This window comes from Oenanthe melanoleuca, chromosome 6, assembly GCF_029582105.1.
Source record: "Oenanthe melanoleuca isolate GR-GAL-2019-014 chromosome 6, OMel1.0, whole genome shotgun sequence".
Lineage (NCBI taxonomy): Eukaryota > Metazoa > Chordata > Aves > Passeriformes > Muscicapidae > Oenanthe > Oenanthe melanoleuca.
Window position 1 is genome coordinate 17688363 of NC_079340.1, and position 25901 is coordinate 17714263.

Consider the following 25901-nt stretch of genomic DNA (forward strand, 5'->3'; position numbering starts at 1 on the left):
TTTTAGTGCAGAGCTTGACAGAACAGCCATGCAGTTCTGCTTGAGCCTCTTGCCTTAGGGGCTTCTTTTCTGGACCAGATGTTTACACTCAGGGATTTGACAATTGCAAACCAAATTAAAATAGAATAAATCAGTTGCCCTATACGTTTAGTTCCAGCCCTCTGACTTTATTTCTGTGTCCATCTCAGCTTTCCCAGGAAATCCAGTGCGCTGTGGTTGACCACATCCAGTCCTTGGTGAAGTCAGAGAAGAGTCGTCAGGTGGTGTGTGAGTCTGGCCTGCTGAGCACCATCATCTCCTCCTGTCAGGATGCTTTCTGCAGTGACAGCCACCCCCTGCACCTGCCCCTCACCAGGCTGTTTGAGAAGCTGGCCTCACAGGCTGTTGAGCCACATGTCTTAAGGTAGAAGATTGCATCTAATGGAAACAATTTGCTCTAGTGGTGCCTTTTTTTTTTTTTTTTTTTCAAAGTTTATAAAATAATTAGATGCTTCATGTAGTGCTCTAATTCAGCAAGACTCAGCCTTTTCTTTCAAGTCCCAGTTAATCCTCTTTTTTAATTGATTGCAGGATATATGCTTAAGTGACTCCTGAAGGTGGTATGAGTTCTGCTGCATCATCTCTGCAGGGGCTGCAAAGCCATTTTTGAGTGAACTCATTAAGTCATTGCAAAACAATATTCTCTCCTGGTTTATATAGAGAAGCTGTTTTCTGCAGAGTAAAAATTACTCTTATGTCTTGAATCCATGTCAAATACAGATGCAAAAATAAAAAGTGCAATCTTCTTCCTCAGTCACTGTTTCCAGTTTGGAGTTGCACTTTCCTCATTAATGCTAACAAGTGCAGTACCTAAAATCTACCACAATGCAGAGAAATTTAAATATTCAGTGGAAGACTGTATTTCTTTCACTCAAATATGGAATAGGATTTTTAAAAAAAGAATTCAATAAAAAACCCCAACCCATAGATTTTCTTTTTCTGAAAAATTAGGACTATTCAAAAATGTTGATGAAGAGAAATCTTTGATTTTTTTCAACAGGAAAACATTGAAAAGAAATGTAAAGCAAGCAAAATATTTGTGCTGCTACAAGGGAAAACATTTCTTCTGTTCTGTTTGGGATGTCTTTTTTATTTGGCATTCTCCAGAACTCTAAGCTGTATTTGCATGATTGCTATGACTCCAAAAGTGTCTGGCTTGTTTTCCTTTTATTAAATGGATTTTTTTTTTTCATGTTAGGCAATTTCTGTGGCTGGGAGGTTCTCCATTGCTACCTTCTAGGCCCAGTGCAAACAAGACCAAGGTCCTTTCATGTCAGGATTCAGCTAATGCAGGTAAGCACACAATGAACAGCCTGTTGCTGATACAGTGGATGAGTTAGAGATATCTCTGAAATGACAGGAAACTGCTCTTGAGTAGGTTGCTTCAAGACAGTCACTGTGAAGGTGGAGTCTGCCTAGAAGATTTTCACTGGGTATTCCTCAGATTGGGTGGCACTTGACCAACACTGAGAGCTGATCTAATGGCCAGCAGAGATCAAATTATAATATCTTTGCTCAAGTTAGATGCTTAGTATAGATTCAGATTTTTCTGGACCAGACATGGACATGGCTTGTAAAAATACTAACATTCTACAAACCAAGGGGAGTGTCTCCTTTGTTTGCAGCATATTTTTTTCCTGTGATTGATAGATAGAATAAGAGTGGGAATAAAGAGCACTGCTTTTTGTAGTCCCTAGGATATCCCAGTAATCTACCTTGCTTATGCAGGATATTTTCCACCTGAGTTGTTTCTCTGCTATTTTATAGATCTTTTATAGATGAAAGGCTACATTATAGTAGTATTTGGTGCTTAAACAAGTCTCATGCCTGAGACACCTGATACAGCATGGTCTGTACTTGGGTCTTATGTTCTGTGCAGTCATTCTTCAAATCCTCTCCCACATGTTGCTTGTGACTATTCTGTTACAGCAGAGTTGAATGAATGGTCTTGGTGTAAGAAAAATGGAAACAAGGGGTTGGGGACATTTTTTAATAGGGTGAGTTCTGGAGCTGCCTGAAGATGTGTGGGAAGAAAATATGGCTATGGCTCTCCTGACAGCCTCCCATTTTGAAATGACTTCAGTGCAATATTTTTTGTACTGCTGTAGGATTTCTGTAGGCTGCTGAGGATGTGTTATCTCAAGAGCATGAAGTGTTGTTCTGAGCAGGCATGCATAGAATATTGGCAGTAGCTGTGACTGAGAAAAGACTTGCAGACATTGATCTGGTTAGGCACTGTGTTCATCTTCCAGGCTCAGAAGAGAGAGTGGTGGACAGCAAATCTGACCCTCAGCCCGTTGTGCCTGTCAGGACCTCCCCTTGTCTGTCTAGGGGATCTGCACTGGCTCTCCAGGCTGCCATGAGCCTCATCTCCATGACATCCCCTCGGAACTTCCAGCTGCACAGCGCTGCCTTAGCTCCATCCTTTGTGGAGTTTGACATGTCCATGGAAGGCTATGGGTATTGCTGCTGCTGCTTTTATTTTAGCTGCTCTGGGTCTCCAGACCCTTACTCTGAACACAGTAACTATTCACTTCTCTCCCCATCATAATTTATGTACTCCATGGCTGCCTTCCATGCAGCAATGCTCCCAACACATTTCATTACTGTTATTGCTGACAGCCTACTCTGCCTTGCTGCCATGATTCTGCAATACTAGGAGTCACTGGTGACTCTCAGGGATGATTTTGGTTCTGATGACAGGCTCTTGCTTGCTTTTGTATAGGTGTTTGTACCTCCCTACCTTGGCCACAGTCATGGGATCCAGTGCAGACCAGTCTGTCTCAGGAGGGACTGGTGTGGGTAAGCACCTTGACTCACCTGCAGCTTGCTGGGAGCACTGACCTCCCAGCCCCAGTGAAAGCATTTAATTGTTGTAAGAAAGGGCAGCCCATAAGCTGTGCATTTCAAAACATTTCTGTCCCTGGGTCCCAGACCAGCTCTGAACTGTGGAACTTGTACTGCTCAGCAAAGTGGGGAATTGGGTGCAGCTGCATAGCCTGATGAATTAATATTGGCAATACAAATGTAAAGCAGGTTTCTAAGAAAACAGTCTTAACAAGTAAGAGCCACTAGATTTTAGGGTCATCTCCTATGCAAGGAATAGAAACTGCCACTTAATGGGATTCTCCTATACCACAAAATCCTCTATTGGGTGGACTGGGAAATGGCTGTACCTTTTGCTTCCTGAATTTTTGTGAAATTTGAGAACTTGTTTCTGGCTCAGAGATTGCTAATTCATCTGCTCCATAGCATGGAGATCTAGTGGTCATTTCTCATCAGTCAGATTTAGGTCATTTACACATGTGCACAGACTCATATGTACAACCCCTGTGATATTGAATAGAGGCAATGAAACACAACAGAATAGAAATTAAACCCCATAATCTAATGTTGGTTCCTCCATGCTGTGGAGGAATGAAACATAAAGTTTGCTAATGGCTGCCCAAGGAAAGCAACTTCCTTAATGCTTTTTTGTTCCTGTCCCCAGGGAGCAGAATGTTCCCTCCCTCGAGTGGCCTGACTCTCTCCTGCTGGTTCCTGGTTAGCAAATTTGGTCTGGGGCACAGCAGCCACCCGCTCCGCTTCCTTACGGTGGTGAGGCACATGTCAAGGACAGAGCAAGAATTTGTCTGCTTTTCTGTAAGCTTCTTCCCACAGGACCACTCCTTGGTCATTTCTACAGAAGAAGTGGAATTCCAGCCACTTGGTAAGGCTCTTTGCAGTCAAGTTGCAGTGCTGTGTCCTCTTGTTATCTGGAATTTTTCATTAATAAATTTCCTCTTCTTTGAAGTACCCAGGATATTAATGGGATTTGTCTTCAGTTTTCTTCTTGAATCCAGTTGTGATTATAATTGTTGCCCATGTTTCATTTTTAAGTTTGCTCTAGGCATTGTGAATTAGTGCAATATTCAATGGAAAAAATTTGAGTGTCACTTATATTGTGGTGTGCAGTTGTGGAGACTGGGCTTGAACCAGTCTGTTCTGTGTGACACTAAGCAGGTTTGGAGAGTGGGACTGAGGATTTAGGGAGTGATCTGGCTTCCTAATGAAACAACTCATTTCCTCTCCTTGCTTTCAGAATGTTTGCTATTATGCCAGTCTGTTAATATTGTTCCCTGTTGATATTTATCCCCTTTTCCTTATTGAGTAGAGTAGGTACTTCAAATGTAAATGTGATTGAATATTCCAGAGGAGTTTGGAAATGGAGTGGGAATAGTAGCTGGGACTTTTTCATACACAGCTGACATTGTGTGAGTGCTCTGATTGCCTTAGATAATGATGAAAATTCCAGCTTGCCTTTTTTCATAAAAGCTACAAATTAATATAGAGACTTTTATCATCTCATAGATTTGCTAGGAATTTTTTCTCTGTGTCAGCTAACTCTGTAAATACACTGAGGGGTTCTCCTCTTATTGAATATGTTGGGTTTTTCCTAGTTCAGGGTAGTTCTGCAGTGTCAAGACAAATAGCAGGTATTTTTTGGGAGGGTGATACAGGATGCTGGAGGGATCTTGAGAGCTGTGCAAGTTGTAGATCCTGATAACAGACCTTGGTCAGTGTCTTAAAGACATTAGACATAATAGCATCAATTCACACTGCACCCGCAGACTGTCATGTTCTTTCTGTCACATTTGAAATTTGTGTTCCAGAGGCAGGTGAAGATGAGTAATTTCTGTTGGCCTATCCCTGTTTTTGCTGTTACAGATATTATGGAACCTGAGGGTGAGGTCCTAAATCCCTCCCCATTTCCAGGGCAAGTCCAGTTTGGCTGTGGAAAACTTGTGGTCACTGGCCAGTGGCATCACCTTGCAGTGACAGTTGCTAAGGAAACAAAGAAGAACTGCATTGTGTCAGCTTATATAAATGGCCAGATGCTTGGCTCTGCAAAGGTAAGGGCTCTCTGCATAGATCTTGTGCCTGACTCTTGCCTTGCATTGCTTTTCATTTTCACCTCCCAGTGCACCTGCCATCACTTTTCAGTATTAATCTGAGAAGCTCAAAGCAGGGTGATTTACACATGTAACACCTGCCACTGTGCTGGGTGTGAGTGGTCAGAAACCATTAAAACAGGGTGTACTTGTGCTGCTTTTCAGAAGTTTGTTCTCAGCTCCCCCTCCAGCATGTAGATAACCAGGGCAATGTGTGTGCTGATGCTCCTCTAGATTCAGGGATATCTGGGTTGCAGGTAGCTCAGGGTTACATTGCTGAACTCAGTTATACCCTTAGGTCCAAGTTTTCTGAGTTTGCTGCTGGTTCAGAGGATCTATCAGTTTAAGCCCAAGATCTGCAGAAGTTGCCAGCTACAAAAAGTACTTCACATCAAGGTGGGACCAGAGAGCCCTCAATCAAGGATGGCTTGGATTTAGGCTAAAACCTGCAAAGGTGATGAGTTATGCAGTCTCTCCACTCATTCTTTTGAAGAAAGCTCTGGAAAAGTGGAAAGGTCACAGAGAAATAAGCTGCTGTGACTGGCCAAGAATCCAGAAGTGGGAAGAATTTCCTCAAGCATCTCATTTGGTCATGTTTCAAGCTGTGCTCTTTCTCTTACACCCTTTGAGCAAGCAGTCAGTGGTCTTTTTCCTCACTAGTTAATATTGCTAATATTGGTGTACTGGTATTTCCCCTAATTTGCAATTTCTTGTGATTTTTGTTACACAGCAGTCAGTTGCATGAAATATCGGGCAAAAGTAATCCAAATGCACCTGAAGGGTTCATAATCTACGAGATAAATGAGAATAGCCCCTGGTTTCTATTGTTAATATCATCATGCTCCTGGTTTTGCAGTTAATCTCATACTATTTCAGAGATCTGATTTTTGGATTCTGAATACAGTGTAGAAAATACAGCCTGTTCTTTCTATTATATCTCTGGTTGGTGTGGTGGATTTTTGGTTTTTGAGTAGAATCCTTATATGAATTGAATTTTTAACCTTGGTCTCTTCCTTTTTGTTCCCATATTTCAATTCAATCTCAGCATATGCAAGGCTCACTTGTGTGTTTTGTTCTTCCCCTGTAAACACAACCTGTTTAATTCCAAATATTCTCTTTCCCATACTTGAGAAAAATGATCTGTCTTATAAATGCCTTTTGGGACCTATATCCATTTCAAGAATGAAAATTTAATTTAATTTGACTTCCTTCAAATGAGACTGAAAGTCATCAATAAAACTAGGCCTAAACATTGCAATTGATGAAAGAATTCACAGCAAGTGTGTTTAACACTCAGTGAAACAGCTCATATAAATAAAATAATCCTTTATAAACAAAATATCATCCTAGTGTTGGGTTCACTGAGTTAATGCAAGCCTTCATCTTGATATGTACAGTAAAAAAAGATTGTCTAAGAAGTTAGAAATGGACAAAGGTTGTTAACAATACCAAAGGCTGTTTTCAGTTGGTGGAGCTGGAGTGGGGTGTTGTTACTGTGTTCCATCAAGACTAATATTTATTCACTCAAGTGTCAACTCCTCTTAATACTGACCAGCCCTGTTTTCTAAATCTCAGTAGTCAGAGTCAGTAAATGCTTGGGGTCTCCCATCATAACAGCAAATTGTTGAAGACAGGGCTAAGCCCCAAAGTACAAAATAGTTTCTCTGTACCAAATTCTAGCTACTTCCTTCCTGTTAGATCTCTCTACAGTTAAATAAAGTAATAGACTCAGTTTAGGAAAACAAATCATTATTTTTGTACCAGAAATAAATGACCCTGTTTCCTAAACAATTTAGCTCCACTGAAGCTTACTGATGCAACTGGACAATCTACACTCCTCAAAAACTGCTTATTCTCCATTTATGCCAGTACAAAGTGTGAACTGTGACTTGTATTTCTGTGTTGAATGTCACAGTCAGGGTTATGAAGTTAGGAAAGGAAAAATATGTCTGGAGTCAAGACAGGGTTTTGCTTTGCCAATACTTGAAAGACTTTTGACTGTGTTATTGGAACAAAAATTAGGCTTAAACATTCCAAATTCTTCTGTTTACAGTACTTCTCAAATTCCAGTTTCTGAACAGTAGTTGATAATTTTTATGGTGGGTTGACCTTGGCTGGGTGTCAGGCGTCCACCAAGCTGTATCACTCCCCTTGCCAGCTGGACAGAGAGAAAATAAGATGGAAAACGACTTGTAAGTAGAGATAAGGCAGTTGGTTAAAGCAGAAGTGGGTTTTCATGTGCACAAGCAAAGAGAAAAAAAACCAGGTTTATTCTCCACTTCCCATCGGTGAGTGCTGTTGAGCCACTTTTCTTCAGCACGTGGAGCAGCTGCTATAGGAGGCAAGCATTGTAAATAATTAATTCCTTCCCTTCCTCCTCCTTTCCTTAACTTTTATGTCTGAGTTGGCATTATATGGTATGGAATATCTCTGTTAATTTGGGTCAGCTGGCTCTTGCTGGGGGAATGTTGGAGAGCCAGCACTGGCACTGCCAGCTCTGCTCAGCAACAGCCAAAACTCTGGTGAGTTATCAGCCCCTTTGTAGCTCCCAGTGCAAAGCACAGCACTGAGGGCTGGTGTGGGGAAACGAGCTCTGGCTCAGCCAGGCCCAGTGGAATTGTGTTGCACACTGACTGAGACTTCCATGAGCAAAGAGGTGGCAGGCAGTGCCTCACAGGGACCAGGGCATTGTGTGTGCATTGGATCCCCTCAGTGAACCCCTTCTCTGTTGCAGATGCAGTATCTGCAGCCTCTACCAGGCAGCTTTACCTCCTTGGAGCCCTCTTCCTTCATTGATGTCTATGGGTACATAGCTACTCCTCGGATTTGGAAACACAAGTCCTCCCTGACCTGGCGCCTGGGTCCTGCACACTTGTTTGAAGAAGCCATTTCTGTGGAAACCATAGAAGTTATTATTAAGCTTGGCCCTCAGTATTGTAGCAATTTCCAAGCAGTACAACTTCCAGGTGTGTGACAATTCTCATATCCACCACTATTTATTTGTCAAGGCAGTGTTCTTTTTATTCTGATAACCTTCTGTTAGTGTTCCAACTGTGCCCAGAGATCACTCTAAAAGTCTGGAAAACTGCATTACTGAATGTTGTACAAGGCTGTAGCAAGATACATGACAATCTTGTAACATACTGTGAATTGGAAAGAAGGATAGGAATCAAGCAGCAGAGAGAGATGAAGAGTAACAGGGGCAACATGTCCTGAGTTGCAAGATTGTGATTTCTGTTGGACAAATATTACAGCAAAAGCTTGAACTGACACATTCTGCATTAACAATGCTAACAGGGAAAAGAAGGCAGAAAGAGAAATATGGAGTTTAACTGCAAATGCCTGCAGAAAAGGAGAAAGCACAGGGCACAGAGGGGTAGGGGAATAAATTACATTCCATTTAATGAAGAGGCTTTTTTTTTTTTTTTGAGCTATGTTGCTCAATTATTAAACAGACAAAGAAAACAGAGAGACAAAACATTTCAGTTATTGATTACTGTTTGTTCAACAAGTAGCACATTCGCCTCTGTGCTAGAGTTTGGGATTAAATGGGATGGTAATTTCTCATTTGAAAAGAGCAAAATCTTTCTTGGTGATACTCCAGCCTAAAGCAATGTCAAAAACTGGCTGAGTGTATTCCTTCAAACAGAATGCTGTCAGTCTACACACAAAAATCTGCAAGTCAAGTGTGGGAGGGGGTTGTTGAGAGAGAAATGGTGTCAAAGTACAGCTCTGAAATAAAAACATTACCTGTAGATGTCAGAAGGATTTGATTTTTTGAATCATTGAGTCTTTATGAAGTCTGAGGGGCTTGTTTTCTGCACAGTTCTTTCCAGATTTAGTACTAATAATGGATTGTGGCCATCTGACTTTAGTGATGCCCTGTTTCAGGAAAATCACAGAGCAGCATATAAGATCTTATCTCCTAAATGTGAAATGATCTCACTCTCTTTCCCTGCACTCTCCCTATTCCATCAAAACACCCAGAGGAACTTAGGCAAATGGAAATTTTGACTTTAAAAAGTTTTACCACAATCCCCCAAAATAATATGGGTCCTTTTCCTTGAAAATTTTTATGACCTTGTTGCAAGCAGCAGCAGTAGGAATTCTTGGCAGTGTTGTGTCCAATCTCCCCACTGTCTCTCATTGCTTCTTGCTAATCAGCTGCAGTTGTGCAGAGGCTCAGTCTGCAGACCAAGTCCTGCTGGAAGGGAAATGGTAACACAGTCCTGGGGCATTTTATTTATAGTGAATCTTCATGTGGTATGTGAACTAACTTTTTGCCTAAAAGGGCTGTGTCACCAGCACTAGTAAACAGTTTTGTAAGTCAGCTGTTTTCCCAGTCTATAAAATTGTCAAAAATACAACTTGACTTTTTCCTTAAATGGAGGTGCACATAGTTTTTCCAAGTGTGAGCAGGAATAGAAAATTCTTTAAAGAAATGCATATGGGAATTTCATATGGGAATGCTGAACCTGGTACTTTTTAGAAGCTTCCCAAATGTGAATTGGCAGCTCTGAACTTTTTTCTCTGCTCTCCTTCCACAAAAATCTTTGCTTTGGATACCCTGATAGAGTTACCAGAAACACAGGAAGCCTCTGAAATGTTTTCTGTGTCCAGAAAGTTTGTTTATATTCTGTGGAAAGAAAGTGTGGTTTATTCTGGACATTTATGAGCTTCATGAGATGTTATGAGAGGATGTAGAATCAAGGCAAAGCAGTGACCAGAGGACACAGCCAAGCACAACTGCTGGTGATACAAACTGCCATGGACTGTGTTGCAAAGGGTGAATACTTTTTTCTGGTTATAATTAAGACAAAGTAAAATTATTTCCTGAACATGAGTTTCCTCCAGTTACTTTTCACCTGCCTCTCTCCTGTCTTGTGTGTTGAAAAAGCAAAGTTCCTTCAGACATTCACAGTTTTCTTGTTTTAGGTGAGAACCAGTGCAATGATCAAAGTATTGCACCTCTGGTGGCAGAAGAGAAGATTTCTTTTGGAATCAATGCTGTGTGCTCATCTCTCACTACAGTCCAAGATATAAAGAGCTCTTACAATGAAGTGGATGGTCGGCTGATTGCCAAAGAGGTCACAATTTCCCCTTGTCTCAAACAAGTTTTCTCTGGCTTCTAATCAGTTTACTAGAGCCAAGTTTCTGACTTTGTCTTGCCTGTGTACCTTCAATCTTTTTTTCTTTTTTTAACTTCTTTTTCCAGTCCTTAACTTTGTTCTACTCATAGGTTAATTTTCACTTATGGAGGGGAATAGATTGGACAGTGTGAGCATGATGTTAAAAGCATTTTTTGAACAGGAGCCATAATTTTCAGGTTTTATGATAATTTGTTTCAGTCTGTGTTTTCTTAATGCCTTCACAAGGACTTCTCACATGCTATTCTATAATTCTTGCTAACAGCAGGTCTATTTACAGGTGAAAGTAGGGGCATTGTGAGATGTTGTTGGTGGGTGAATATTTGTCCTTACAATCAACTTTTTATGAAAAAAGATGGTTTTCATAGCCTAAAATAATAAACAAATATAGTATTATAATAAATAAATAAAGTATTAGAGCATGCATTTGTTGCTTTTAGTGTCCCTGATACTACTGAATTTTTTCTAAAAATGCCTTTTATGCGTTTTAGATGGGGATCAATTCTCGGGACAGCTCAACCCCAGTATTCCTATCTAGGAATACTGCTGGCCACCTCTCAGGCTCCTCAAGGACTATTGGGTCAGTTGCTGTGGGCCAATATGGTAAATGCTCTTGTCTTAATGCTTAATGTTCTGAGAGTGGAGCTTGTTGCTGTCAGTAGTAGATCTAGTCTGTGTAACCTGGTAGAGTAACACTGCACTTTCCTAGGGGTGAGAGTGTTCCAGTCCTCTCCAGCAGCCACCAGCCTGAACTTTGTTGGAGGCCCTGCTGTTCTCCTGGGTCTCATTGCTATGGCCCGTGATGACCACACCATGTATGCAGCTGTCAAAGTCCTCAACTCCATCCTCAACAGCAGCCCCTTGAGTGGGAAACTGATGAGGCACATCCATGGATACCAGGTAGACACACTTTAGTTCATTCATTCTGGTTATAGCCTTTCCCTTGTAGATATTCATCCCCTAATCTATCAGTGGGAATGAGCCAAACCCGCCCTGGCTGTGGCCACTTGTGGTTGGAGCTTTGTAAGTTAGGAGGGGGATATAGGATAAAGCTCTATATCCTGGAAACCTCTGTAACAGTTTATCTGCTGGGGGAAATGTGAGGACAGATGCCTCTTGGTCAGACATGATTTATTTTAACTAAATAAACCAGTGCAGCAGGTTTGTGACTGACCCACTCTTCACCTTTTACCAACACACTTGATCCCAGACACAATGACCACTTCTCAGGCAGCTTTTCTTCCTCCCCTTGGCTCATACAACCTGAGGTTCCTGTTTGTGGGGCTGACAGTGAATTCCTGTGGCTCAGTCTTCACTGTCTATGAGGAATTCTTCTGATATAAATAAGGGCTGCCTGAATTTCATTGACTAGGTCTGTCCCAAATTAATCTTTAAACCTGAAAGCTATGCAGACTGAAGATTTTGGTTGTATGTAAAGTCTATATATGTGATATTGGATGGATTGAGGCTCAAGTATGAAGTTTCAGTTTAGTGTCATTTACTTTGTGCTGTGTAGAAGAAGCACAGAACTCTGAAGGAACAGAGGAGACTCTTTAATACAGAAGGTTCCAAACAAGACTCTTAACATTAGGGTTTCATTAATGATTTATTATAAATTCTCTATTTTCCCAACATGCAAATTGTTCATAAATTGAAAGCAATTTATATGACTATATTTATCCTACTTAGATATTGCTTGTCCAATCCTTTCTTGTAGAGCCTGTCTTTATATTGCGTATGAGCTGCTCCTTTTGATTTTTTATAAATAGTGTTCTCTCCATGTGACTGATCATCATATTGCAATGGAGTGAAGCTATTTTTTTTTTTTAACAGCCAGATAATAGATGTGTCTTGATATGTATTTTCAAATTAATTTCTATTCCTCCCAATCTGTCCAAAATGTAATGGATTTCTGAACATTCTTCTCACAGTATGTGGAAACTGTTGGATAATCAAAGGTAGGCTCAGTTGAGAAACTGGCAATGTTTCAAAAATGTTTTCCATTTGGGGAGGTAAAAAATTAATATTTTTTAAATCAACACCATTTGTAAGCGATTAAAAATGCATCCATGAAGAATAGCATAGAACACCTACTGTGCTTATTTACAGTTATATTTGTCTGCTGCTTTTTAAAAATTACATTCAACATAATATGGCATGTATTTTCCTCCTGTTCAATGCCACAGAGTTGCCAAGATCCTTCAAAAATTCATCCTTACACTTTCTGCATGAAATTTTATGTCTGGACTGAAATCTTAGTTTTCTTCATGACACTTATGCAAAATGCATGCATGCACGACTGCTACATCTCTAACTCTATGTTGGTCTTGAATTAAAGAGATGTGTTATATGTTAGTTTATAAATACAGATTTATACTTGATAGATATTTATTCATTCTTCTTTTTTCAGCTGCTGAGCTATCTGTTGAAGAGGAAAAGTCAGCTGCTAAACAACAGGATTTTGCAGCTAATGTTCTCCCTAGTGGGCACAGCTGAGCTGGGCTTTGAGTCTTCTGTCATCAAGAATTATAGTGCATTCCAGTATGTTCTCTGCAACTTTGAGGTAAACTGTTCATGTTACTCTGTGGGTTTGGCTGTATTAAAGATGGCTTTATGATACCAGGTTTGGTTTGTTCACAGCACCTTCTGGATCCAGTATTTGGGATGGGTTGTGTGCTGTGCCTGCTCCTCAGGGCTAGAACTGGAGCTGCCCTTCCAGTGCCTGCAGGCTGCAGTACAGAAACACTGGAAGTTTACCTGTTCTCCTCCCTAAACTGGTTCAAACTGTTCCTCTGATGCAGCTGCTGTTCTCACAGCTCAGCTCTGCTTTCCTTTCTCTTTCAGCTTTGGATGAAAGCACCAGAAAACCTTGACCTTGCTCTTCTTTCCCATCTTGTGGAGATCTTGCAGTCCTCCAGGTATAAACATGTGTTTGGATCACAAATTTCTGGGCCAAACCCACCTGTAACCTGAGGCTGGAGCTCTGAGGTGGATTTGAAGGGTCTAATCCCAGTTAGAATCAGTGGATTCTGGGAGTGAATCATTCCTGTGTTGCTCTTTCAAGCCTGGAGTTAGTGGTTTCATCAGCCCTGAGATGGCTGGAGCCAGACTGGGAAAAGATATCTGGTTACCTGGTTCACATGGAATCACTGCTGTACAATGAAAGTTTAAATATCTGCTGGGGAGGGGAAATCTGAATGTTTGAATTGGCTATGAAATATATTTTAAAATTATTTAGTATTTAAATTTAATATTTAAAAGTATTATTGAAGTTGCTTTTCAAATCAAAACATAGCCCTTTAATCAATATTCTTAATTATCTGGACTGGAGTTAAATGTCCCTAAAGAGACAGAGCATTGGCAGAGGGGATGAGTAAAGCTAGATTCCTGCTTTTTGGTAGGAGAAAGCTCTTTGCAGAGCTGTCTGGTGCCCCTTGCTAAGTTTTACAGGAATAGCATTTTTTGCTACCAACTTACTGCTTGAAAATGCAAAAATGTTTTCTTTGAACGTGTTGGAATGCAGCAGTTTCTGGGGGAGAGGGCAGAGGAGAAGAGTAGAACACAAAAAGTAGCCTTGAGATCTCCATCACTGACACATGTTCAATTTGTTTGTTTAATTTGTCAACATTTCAAGTGTCTGAAATGTCATAAAGACAATATTATAAGCCAAAAGTGCAAAGTATCAGTGCAGTCTGAGAATCCTTTTAGCTGAAACTCAGCAAATTTGGTCATTTCCAGCAGAAGTCATTAATATTCTCTGTGCTTTTTTTCCAGAGATGCACGTCAGAATGTTGCAATTGCCTACCAGGTGCAAATGGTGCCCAAGCTGGTTTTCCTGTTCAATGATCCTGAAATCAGCAGCTCCAAGATCACTGTGGCCTGCACTATTCTGTCCCATCTCTTGCAGGGATACTTTAACACAAGGGATGTTCTCAGGTAACCTTCAAGGTCTCTAGCTTCTCCTCAGATTGCACATGAGCCACACTTGTGCTGGAGACACTCCACAGCAGAGCTTCCCTCACCTTGGCTTTAGTAGAGCACCAGATTTTGGCAACTGCAGCATCCCCTGGTGAAAAACTGATAAAAACATTTTTCATCCACTATAGCCTTATATTTGTGTGAAGGTGAAATGGGTGATGTTTTTTATAATGGTGGCACAGCCAGTTCTGTAGATATGACTGGGATTACTCAAATATGAACTTAATATTTGGGTTCATTAAAGCCTTGTCCCTAAAGTATCACTACAGTATTACAATTTGGCCCCAAAGAAATGTGTACCTAATCCTGTTGGCTTATATCCCAGTAACAATCCTTTTTGTTCCTGAATTTCAATCAGTTATGTTAGTCAGGATTTCATGAAGCATAGCATTTTAATCCTTGTTTGCTCTTCACAGAATGCAAGCACTGCTTCATTTTCTATTCCCAGGCTAATTGCATCAGCCTGTAACCTATGAACTGAGGAAGGTCCACATAGTGCTGTCACAGCCACCTAATTCCCAGGGAAGTGAACTGCACAGGTGGCAGCTCTGTTTCTAAAGCTCCATTTTTAATAAAATGTAGAAACAGAATTGCATGTCAAATCTGTGGACTGTGCCTTTTGCTATGTTGGAGAGTATGAGCACCTCTAATAGTTAATTGTGGAGTAAGCTAATACATGAACTTGGTGTCTGCCAGCTGTTTTGTGAATGTGTGCTCTTGGATACACATTACCTCTGTATATTTGTACCCTGGGCTTGGAGGAATTAGTCTGCTCTTTTTTCCATGTAGGCAGGTGAGAGTCATGGATTTAGTGTATCAAATTTGTCGTGTTGGAAGGAGTGTGAATGAACATTTTTTGTTAAACAAACCTGATTTGCTATTGCATAGTAGTATGATTAGTTGTCAGGCCCATGAGTGCTGAGAGTGGACAGAGACAGTCCCTGACCTAGCTCCAGCTCAGCAGAGACTGTAACAGCAGTGCTGAGAGGTGCTGGAGTTTCTGCTGGTCCCAAATTTGGGCTTCTAGATGGAATTTGTATGTGGGCCATTCCTGTAGAACAACTGGTGTTCTGTCCCTTAAGAAATATCCTTCTTGTGGGCAGGGGAGACTGTGCACTTTCACTAAATGTGTATATATCATATTCAACTTTCTATCCTTAGGAGCAGGTAATGTGTTAAAGCAAATTCCAGGTGAAAAAAGGGTGTCAATCCTCCTCACAGTGGAACCTGCTTCCTCTATATGCTTGGAAACCAAGTGGTGATAACAGTGATACTGGAATGCCACAGGCTGCTCAGAATCTTTCATATAAAGTGTGTGCTTTACTCAGTTTTCTTTCCTCTTGGTGAAAGACCTTTAAAGTAGATAGAGAAAACATTTCCATAGCAGAATATATTTTACTTTGATTTGTAGATATTTTCAGTCCTCACAATAGAAGAAAGATATTCAGCTATTAGAGAGCATCCAAAGGGTCAAAGAGCCTTGAGGGGAAGCCAGGTGAGGAATATCTGAGTTCACTTGGTCTGTTCAGCCTGGAGAAGAGACTGAGGGCAGACCTCACTGCAATTACAGCTTCCTTTTGAGGGGAAGAGAAGGAACAGACCCTGATCTCTGCTCTGGGGTGACAGTGACAGGACCTGAGGGAATGGCCTGAAGTTGTCAGGGCAGATTTAGGCTGGACATTAGAAACAGGTTCTTCTCCCAGAGGGTGGTCAGGCACTGGAACAGGGTCCCCAGGGCAGTGGTGACAGCACCAAGGCTGACAGAGATCAGGAAGAATTTGGCCAATGCTCTAGCACAGGTGTGACTCTTGGGGTGTCCTGCTGGGGCCAGGAGTTGGATTGATGATCCTTGTGGGTGCCTTCCAACTCAGCACATTCTGTTCATGAGTTTATGAAATTTTCATCCTATTTCTGAAGTGACTAGAATTTCTAATGATGGTTGTTAAGTCATTGTTAACCAGTATTCAGCCTTGCATATAATCTCCAAGTAATCAAATTTATATCTTTCTGTTGACCACAACTGCTTTGCTCCTCTGCTAGGATTGGATTGTTCCTTGTTTACACCTTGAAGCCTTCTACTGTGGATGAAAATCAGATTTACCTGGATAGTGTGGCTGAGAGGCCCACTGAAGGTGAGGGGCTGCCTTTGGGTATGTGCTGTAATAGGTAACTACAGTATTTCCCTCCTTCCCCAGGACCCGATGAACCCTAATTGCAGCATTAGAGCTTCTGCCTCCTGTGGCAGGAAGAGGCAAAATTCAAATTTCTTCACATGGAAAGGGACAGGCTGCACTGAGGTGACCCTTTTCCCTCTCTGCTAATAAACCAGCAGTTCTTTGGCTGCACTGCCCAGGGCTGACACAATGCTGGATTTCAGATATACACAGAGAGGAAGGACATTGAATTAAAATTGTCCCCAAACTAACCTACTGGGCTGTTACAAGGAATAAAATTTCAATGGGCATCCTGGATTTTCTGTGAAGAATTTAGTACCCTTACAGTTGTAGCAAATAGTAATGTGGATCTCTGCACCTCTTGAAGTGTCTGTGTATTTGTCAGGTTCACATGGAGGAACATGCAGTCATTTGGGCCTTTCACTGTGATCTTTTAGTTGAGGCTTTATTGTTATTGCACCTCTAAACAACAGATCATATTAAAGAGACCCTGTTAATTTGTATAAAGACATCTCAACTAGGCAATGCAAGTCAGATTGCCTGCTTACATTTCCCTCTCTGGTTAACCTGAGATTGTTTCCTGTGAGATATTGTTCAACATGCAGTTTGAACAAGTTTTAAATAATTCTAAAGAGAAGACTTTGGCAATGTTAGCACAGGTTGTTTCTTATGTTAGCAGGAGTCCTCATGTCTAAAATTTGGTGTCTGCATCATTTCACTCTACAAAAACCCCTGATATAAGTACTTCTGCAGGGCTAATTTGGTGCAAACAAAATTGTTCATCAAAGCAATGGAACATGTTTTATCTCTTCATTACTCTTTATTACTTTGTGACATTTGTAGCCCTAAACCAAACATCTGGAAAGACAATCTGTCTTCGAAACCAGCTGCTGAAGATGCTGTTGGATGTAATACGCTCAGACAAACTTCACCTGTCCTCTGAGTAAGTAGAAACATTTAGGAAGTTAAGTTTCTCTGTCTTCCAGATTTTTCTTCTTCCTGGTGCTTAACCAGGACTAAACACACTGATAACATTTGAATTTCAACAAATGCTAAGTAAGAGCAGACTGGATTCAGAGAGACTTTTTTGTCAGTGGTTTATCTGGTGTTCACACAGCTGTGTGGTCTGATCACACATCTGATTTTGGAAAAAGTCTCATGTTTTCAGGAAGTATGGTAAAGGGAAAACTGGATATTGATGTTCCTTGTGCATAGCATGGGTTGAAGAAATCCCATCTGTCTCTGAAAATCAAGTCAATCTAGTGTGGGATTACTTGCACCCCTCTATCATAACCATGAGAATGCTGTTATTATGATTCTACATTTCATAACTTAAAGGCAGATCTCATTGTGCTGGGAGCTGCAACTGTGCTTTTTCATAGCACATCTTGAACTTGAAAATTTAAACCAAAATTTTGAATTTCATAGCTTGAAAGATCTAGTCTGTGATGTGGTTTCCCTCAGTTATTGATACACACTCTCAGAAGGGGCTTCATGTAAATAAACTGTTTTGTCTGACAGTAACAAAAGATTAGATGTAGCAGGAATTGAATGACTTCAGCTGTGTGGATGAGTCTGTTGTTAAACCTTTGTGAGTCTCTGTTGTGGTACACCTTTAATGAGATCTTTTTTTTCCTAGAGAAACATGAGCTTCTAAATCACTTCAAGATAATTTTCAATAATATCTCCTTTCTGTCTTCCCTCATGTTTCCTTCCATATTTTCATTTACCTGTTTGTCCTAGGGAAAAAGAAAAGACATTTTTGGCACTGGGGCCAGACTGGTTTCTGCTGTTCACACAGAGCTACCTGCACTTCAGCACAGTTGTCCTGGGAATCAAACTGCTTCTGTGCTTCCTCCAGGACCGCCTGCTGCTGAACAAGTTCAAGGAGGGGATAGTGGCTGGGCATTGGCTGGAAAACAGCTCTGCAGGGTTGAATATCCTCATGGGTATGTGTTAACATTCCCAAATCACTGCCTTGATCCAGCTCAGTGACAGAAGATCACTGTGTACATGATAGGAGAATTCCCACTGATATCAGTAGACCAAGAGTTTAAATTACCTTCTAGGGCAAACTTGCCCTGGTACTTCAGCATGTCTGTGCTGAAAAGTGGACAGCCCTTGCAGGTAATTCTGATTAGGATCTGCAGGGCTTTTTTTTTTTTGTTGCACAAAATCAGGCTGCTTGATAAGCCTGTAAGGTGTTCAGATGTCAACTCGTGCTCTGAAACCTTTTGCTTCTGAAAGATTTGTTCAGGCTGCTTTTTGATAATTAGACCTGGGGTTCTGAGAAAGGGAGGAGAAAGGAAGAGGAATAATTCAGGGAGAAGGCCCTTTAACAAAAGTGATAGTGGGAAAAATTGTTATCTGTTAGTCTGGAGGTGTTTTTTAAACTGCTGATACTGCGGACTAGCAGACTACTGAGTGTTCTGGGACAGAGACAAATGAGGATAAAGTTGTGTCAATAATCCTTCTGCTGATATGACTTTTTTTTTTAGACATTTTCCTTTTCTTTTCCTTTCAAGATAATTTAAAAAGTCATCCTCCAATGCCTGACAATGGCTACTTCTTGATTTTTGGATTTTCTGTATTGCAAAGATGTCTGACTGATCATGTCCACATCCCTGAGATCTACTTGGTTGTGGCAGAGCTCTTTCTGGCAGCTCCACAGTCTGAACCACCTGAAGCAGTCAAGGTATGAAAAAATATAACAGCACCTGAAGCTGCTACTCCATTACTATTTTGATATTTTATGCCCTTTTCCACAAGAGGATTTTCAGGCAAGTTAACCCTTCTTGGGTTTAGTGATAATAAAAAAACTATTCATATCTTTAGAATTAAGTTAGTTAACTTTGATTTTTTAAAAAATTATGTTCAGAACAACCTTGTTCATGCAGGTATTAAATGTTACAAATTTAATAGGAGAGGAAGGAGCTGCTGGAGGTAGACACACGTTGGTTTTGTTCTGATGCAGAGAGAGCAGGCATTGTTCTTGATGTATCATAAATAATTCCCATCTCTTAATGAAATATCTTTCTTCCTGTGTAGAAAGATCTTGAGTCTATGCTGCAGTGGCTCCTGCAGAACCACCTTACAGAGAATGTCTTCAAATTTGGGCTGTGTGCAGAGGCAGCTGTGTTACTGCTGGAAATGGTTAGATTCACTGTGGACAAAGTAAGTGTTTTGGTGCAAGGCCAGTGCAGTGTGAATGGCTGAATAAAGAGCCCAGCTGTGACAGATACTGGTGGCACCCTTTACCTGTAACCCCCTTCACCTGTAACCCCTTTTACTTGTAACCCTCTTTACCTGTAACCCCTTTTACCTGTAACCCCTTTTACCTGTAACCCCCTTTACCTGTAACCCCTTTTACTTGTAACCCTCTTTACCTGTAACCCCTTTTACCTGTAACCCCTTTTACCTGTAACCCCCTTTACCTGTAACCCCTTTACCTGTAACCCCCTTTACCTGTAACCCCTTTACCTGTAACCCCCTTTACCTGTAACCCCTTTTACCTGTAACCCCTTTACCTGTAACCCCCTTTACCTGTAACCCCTTTACCTGTAACCCCCTTTACCTGTAACCCCCTTTACCTGTAACCCCTTTTACTTGTAACCCCTTTTACCTGTAACCCCTTCACCTGTAACCCCCTTTACCTGTAACCCCTTTACCTGTAACCCCTTTTACTTGTAACCCCTTTACCTGTAAACCCCTTTACCTGTAACCCCTTTACCTGTAACCCCTTTTACTTGTAACCCCTTTACCTGTAACCCCCTTTACCTGTAACCCCTTTTACCTGTAACCCCCTATAGCTGTACCCCCTTTACCTGTAACCCCCTTTACCTGTAACCCCTTTTACTTGTAACCCTCTTTACCTGTAACCCCCTATAGCTGTACCCCCCTTACCTGTAACCCCCTTTAGTTGTAACCCCTTTACCTGTAGCCCCTAATCCTGCTCTGCCCCAGAGGGCAATACTGGACGTGACAGTGAGCAGGGACTTCCAAGGGGCACAACCACTGCTGCCCTGGGTATGTAGCACAGGATGAGATGGGCTCATGTTTAAGAGAGACCAGAGACAGATCTTGCCCACAGCAGTGCTCAGTTTTTTAATTTTTGATGATGACATGTCACCTTTCTGGTTGGGTGTATCTTCAGTCAGCAAGGTGGAGGTTGGCTGCTGGTGCCTTGCTGACTTTGGTGGCTGTGTCAGGTTTGTTTAGGGGTACCTAAAGAGGAGCAAAGATAAGTTTTAATGAATGAAAGGGATGCTGCCTTGACCAGAGGCACGTTTGTCTGTTCAGCCTGTTGCAGATGCAGAAGCCTCCTGGGCGATTGCCTATCCAGGGAATGTCATCGAGTTTCTGCGCTTGATCTATCACAGCTACACACAGGACCCCGTGTGGCACTGTCCTGACTTCTTGAAAACTTTGGCTACCCTTGCTTTTCATTCAGAGCCACCCAAGGTTTGTGTATAGGACCCATCAGAGCACAGATGGGGCACTAGGAGAGAAAAAACCAGTTTACAGTAGACTGAGTGAGGATGTGTTGCTGTCTGCTCTCGCAGGGTGGGTCTGAAGGTCCCTTGGCTGCTGATGGACCAGCCATTGCCGAGGGGAAGGGCTGTGCTGATCCCTCCTCTCTGCCACTCCTACCACACCCTGCCAAGAAACAAGTCTGGGACTTCGTGAGAGTGCTCCTGATGGACAGTCTTCTCACCATCCCAGCAAACAAACAAGGACATCCCCTGGAGCTGCTTCTTGAGGTTTTGTTTTCATATCAGCAGGCTTTGCTGTTCTGCCTTACACTGGGGGTGGAAAGACAACACATATCCTGCTAGCAACCCAGTAAAACAGGAAAGGATTTCTCTAATTCCTCTGCATTAATGTGAACTAAGAAAATGCTGTCCCTGGAAAACAGAAAAGACATTTTTCAGGCAATGTTTAATACTGAAGAAAGGTGTGAAAAAAAATTCCCCTTTCCTTAGTAATACCTGCTTGTCATTAAGGCACTCCTTGAATTTGTTGAGAAAATTTCACATGGAGCATCCTGTGAACTGATTTTTGAGATAACATAATCTCAGTTCTCAAATAAACAGAAAAAACTCTGTCTCCACTTTAAGTACAGATTAATATGAGCTGTAACATATGAGTCTGATAATAGATTTCAATCACTCAAAGCACTCCAGAGAACTAGAGAATCAGAGTAGTCTGAAGAAAGGGGAAAATGAAAAATTTAGGCTTCAGCTCCAAATTGTCAATAGTCCAGGTGTCCCAGATGTGAGTTCTGATGCAGACTTAGCTTAGTAATATGAATAGTAATGCACATAAGCTTGACTGCAATTGTAATGAGTTAAATCCTCTTGTGGAGCAACAGCTCCCTAAAGGTTTTTATATACTATCCAAGGTTTGGTACAGTTAAAATAGAGTTTGGATTTCTGTCTGAATCCTGAGCCTGCTAATGGAGCTCAATGTCCCTGACCACAAGACCTTTTGGGAACCACCTGTGAGCCAAATTCTGGCCCTTTGCAAAACCTCATTTCTGTTCAGTGTGCAGAGGGTGGCTGTGCTGGATATCATACACATGATGGTGTAGTCCTATGAAAGATCTTCATAGATCTATGAAAGATCCATGAAGTCTTCCAGCTGGGAATGAAGTTTTGCCATCTCATCTGTTGTCCAGTAGCTGTCCACATGTGCACTCTTGCTGAAAGTGAAGTTGGGTCAGATTTCCTGTTTTCCTGCTGCACTAATGTGTATGCCATCACTGTATAGGCTTCTCCAGAAGGTGCTACCAGTGAGCAGAAGAGACTTTTTCAGACAAAAGTTCTGCTGTCTGCTATGGATGTCTTCCAGGTTGCCAGCCAAGGCGAGGGGAAAACGAGACCAAGAGGTGAGTGCTGAGAGTCAGATTGTTTAACTATTGTTTAAATATCAGGCTAACTGATATTTAGTGTGTATGTGTAATTGTTAGAAAAATTTGGAAACAATAGCAAGAAGGACAGTCCAGCTCAGCAGACTCCACTGTCCATTCTATCTTGCTGTAAGCCAGTTTGCATAAGTTATTGTAATTTTATAATTTTTCTGGAGAGCCTCTCGCTTTTTTTCTTTTTGAGAAGAGATTCTGAATATTAAAAAGGGAGTATGTAGGAAGAAACCTTGGTTTATCTTTGAATGCTTCTGGAAGCAGTCTTAACTTAGTTGTTGCTGCTCTCCTTTGAGTTGTTAGTTAAACCTGTTCTTCCTTACAGCACTTTAGTGAGATTTGTTCCATCTTTAAGGTAGAACTGTTATTTCCAGCCTGAGTAAGGGGTTTCTGCTATACCTAGAGTCTTCTTAGACATGTCCCATCTCTGAGATATTATGGCATGAGAATGTTCCTTCTCAGCTCTGGTAATCTCACATTTCCCTTTTTTTTCATTTCTTCTCATTATGGAATAATCAATCCTATTATATCCTTTCCAGGGAGCAGTGATCCTCATGGTACTTCAGAATCAGCTGCACCCCTATCCATGATGAATATTGCTTATTTTGTTCAGAAGCTGGTTGAGAAGCTGAACAGCAGAATGTTTGCTGCTGACCCCAAGCAAATCCTCATCTTCATTGCCAAGCAGATTATGTGGGTGAGTCACTTTTTTTCTCCCCACCTTCTATCAACATGCTGTAACATGCTGGTTTTTTACACTGAGGTTGTGATACTGCAATTCTGAAGAAGATGGCTGCAATCCATTTGGTGATTGTTATTATTCCTGTTTTTTTGCATGAGACTATAACAGCTGTAAATTAGAATTAGAAGGTGCAGCATAAAGTAACTCTTGTGACACTGTCTTTTGGCTATGTGCACATGGCTGAACTGGGATAAATTAATCTCTTCCACAGTTCTGGGGACTTCAGCAGAAATACAGAAAAATAGAATTTTTGTGTAACAAGTAGTTCAGGGGCATTTTGCTGAAATAAGTTTCCAACAGCTTAAACGAAGTGGGAGGAGTGGATCCTTGGGGAGAAAGTTCTTGGAGCAAGCCAAGTGCTCTGTTGTTTTGTGTTTTCACAGGTCTTAGAAAGCTCTGCTTCTCAAAAGGAAGTTTTCCTTGGTGCCCTGTACAGCTGCCTAAACAGAGCCATCCTATACTGCCTGTCCAGACCACAGCAATCACTGCCTGAACAGTTTAATGTCCTCAATACTCTCATTGTTCTGCAAGAGCAGTGGGACATTATTTTTGCAACTTACAACTCAAACAGTAATTTTGTCATCTGCCTGATGTACTGCCTTTGCCAGCTGAACTCGGGCAGGTACAAATGTTCCTCCTATTGTGTTTCTTTATATGTCTGAGCTGAACCTATGGAGGTGGGTGCAGAGGGGGAGAAGTCACATAACTTAGGCAATATCCAGTCTGGGGAATCACTGGAAGCTGAGATTGAGCTGGATCCAGCATTTCCAGCAGCCTACTCACTGCAGTTAACAAGCTTGAACTGATTTCAGTGGAGCTGGCTCATCTGGAAAATGAGCATCTGGAAATCTTCCTGGGATGTGGGCTAGGATCACTCCACAGTCATGCAGGTGCCATTCTCCGAGACATCTGCATGGGGTAATTTAGTGGGAGTGTTTCTGATCCAGCAGTCATTGGTGTGTGGGTGCATTTAAAACATATACAGAAGTGTGAATGGATCTTGTGATATTTGCCTTATTGTGACTTGGATATGAGCTGCAACATTTTAATTGTCCTGACATTGGGAGTTTTGCCCTTTTGCATTGGGTAGGGCTAGAACATCCATACCCATGTTTGCTATTCTTACAGATGTTGATATAACAGATGTACTCTTGCTAATGTCAGCTGGGGGTTACCTTGGAAGCTTAGTTTTCTGAAAAAAAAAGCATATATTGGCAAGTGCATTTTTCACTCTAATGTTTCTTGTTTCAGTGATAACCTTCTGTACTGCTTTGATGGTCTGAATTGAATCCATTAATACAGTATCACACCAGAAATGAGCTGCACTTCCTGAGCTCTTTTCTGGATGTTCTTATTCCAGTCAGATAATAATTTCCAGGCCAAACCCATTGAGATAGGCTAAGGATTGCTTTTATGGAGTAAGAGCAAAAACTTTTTTAAAAAACTAAAGTACAGAAGCTTTTGTTATCCAAAAGCTAAACATAGCAAATCCAGGGTATCAGAACTGTGGTATTTTAAAGAAAATCAGGAATAAAAATGTCAGTTTCACATACCCAGGGATTTGATTCTCTCAGAATATACCTAGATTCTCTAGGGCCTGTTCAGAATTGAAAGACCTTAGTGTGTTACTAGTGGCTATATATGCTATTATTGGCAACAATTCTGTGGCAAAATCCAGATTTTCTGGATACCTTAAGCAAGCCTGTTACTTTTTTTTTTTTTTTTTTTAAGTATTACTGCTGTACTGAAGTTCCTAGTGTCTTTTACCTCCTGCCTGGCAGGTTGTGGCACAGCCCCCAGTCCCAAAGAAGTTCTCTTGGCCATGGTGATGCTCTCAATAATCACATCTATATACTAATAGTACCCATGGTGCTAAGTTTATGGCTTTTTGTGCTGAGTGCTTCAGAAACTGAATGAATCATAATGGGTAGAAAGAACTCACACTAAGCAGTTCAAGCATAGGGTTCAGCAAGACACTGCTTTCCACATAGTGGCAGATACCTCTAGCAAGGGAATTCAGAGTAAAGAGACAAAGTAAGTGCAAGATGCCCAGGGGAGGTGCAAGAAGGCTGGATGCAGACTGGCTACATCAGAAAAGCCCTGTATTCTACTTGGGGTGAATGGTAGAGAGAAGTGCAGTGAAGTGCAGGGATAAGGCACATACAGGAGAGTGATCTACAGGGTCATGATGAGTGCTTTGAAAACCAGACTGGCAGTTGTTAAGTTCCCATTTGCTGAAAATTCTGTGGTATAACATGACTTGTATAAGCTCTCAAACCTGAAAATACTGAAATACTAAATAAATCAGTTAGGACTGGATGTGCAGAAATGCCTGTAGCTCTTTCACTGTCCTCAGTTTATTCTAAGTCTGGTTTCCTCACCTGCCTGTTTTATTTTTTTCCCTTTGTCACAGCTGTTCAGAAGGTTTTGGGGTGGATGCAAAACCAAAGCTGGCTTCTTATCACCAAATTTTCCTTGCACCCAGTGAAGAGGAAAAGGGCAGCCTGCCTACTCCAGATGATGGTAATTTATGGCACATGCTGCCTGTGGCTTAGAGAGAAGGAAAATACCTGTCTCAAGCAGTAGTCTCAGAGCAGCTTGTGCAAGTGCCATTTATTTCCTCTTTGGTGTACAGACACTGCAGGCACAGCATAGACAAAGTAAAGTTCTACTAAAAATTACTTGTATTTGCCTCAAGTCTTTTTATTCAAAAGTCATACATACCCAGCATCCTCAGGAGCAGTGGGTATCAGTTTGGAGATCTCTCCTCCACATTATGGTCAGTATAAGGGGCCAGATACACATACTATTTGTAGCTCTCTTTCTTTTTCAGGGTCCATACAGGGTTTGTTATATGCAGAAAGAAGAATTTGAACATTTCAGAGAAACACAGAAAAAAATTTGGGTTGGATTCAGTGTGATCAGCTGAACCCTGCAGCAGAGCAATGTTTTGATTTTTTTTAATTTTTA

At 41.3% G+C, this 25901-nt stretch overlaps 1 protein-coding gene across 1 annotated transcript in view; it reads left to right on the forward strand.

Annotated features, from left to right (window-relative positions):
- WDFY4 (WDFY family member 4) overlaps positions 1 to 25901 on the forward strand; it is a 124272-nt gene that overhangs the window by 34991 nt on the left and 63380 nt on the right. The window contains exons 15-38 of the mRNA XM_056494802.1: positions 189 to 403; positions 1238 to 1332; positions 2292 to 2499; positions 2765 to 2841; positions 3530 to 3748; positions 4747 to 4931; positions 7705 to 7936; positions 9906 to 10057; positions 10609 to 10720; positions 10827 to 11017; positions 12528 to 12680; positions 12962 to 13035; positions 13892 to 14053; positions 16136 to 16227; positions 17113 to 17212; positions 18013 to 18218; positions 18795 to 18964; positions 19318 to 19443; positions 20569 to 20730; positions 20832 to 21029; positions 22039 to 22156; positions 22729 to 22886; positions 23315 to 23553; positions 25345 to 25454. Coding sequence (XP_056350777.1) covers positions 189 to 403; positions 1238 to 1332; positions 2292 to 2499; positions 2765 to 2841; positions 3530 to 3748; positions 4747 to 4931; positions 7705 to 7936; positions 9906 to 10057; positions 10609 to 10720; positions 10827 to 11017; positions 12528 to 12680; positions 12962 to 13035; positions 13892 to 14053; positions 16136 to 16227; positions 17113 to 17212; positions 18013 to 18218; positions 18795 to 18964; positions 19318 to 19443; positions 20569 to 20730; positions 20832 to 21029; positions 22039 to 22156; positions 22729 to 22886; positions 23315 to 23553; positions 25345 to 25454 — 3754 coding nt within the window. The remainder of the gene's footprint in view (positions 1 to 188; positions 404 to 1237; positions 1333 to 2291; positions 2500 to 2764; positions 2842 to 3529; positions 3749 to 4746; positions 4932 to 7704; positions 7937 to 9905; positions 10058 to 10608; positions 10721 to 10826; positions 11018 to 12527; positions 12681 to 12961; positions 13036 to 13891; positions 14054 to 16135; positions 16228 to 17112; positions 17213 to 18012; positions 18219 to 18794; positions 18965 to 19317; positions 19444 to 20568; positions 20731 to 20831; positions 21030 to 22038; positions 22157 to 22728; positions 22887 to 23314; positions 23554 to 25344; positions 25455 to 25901) is intronic.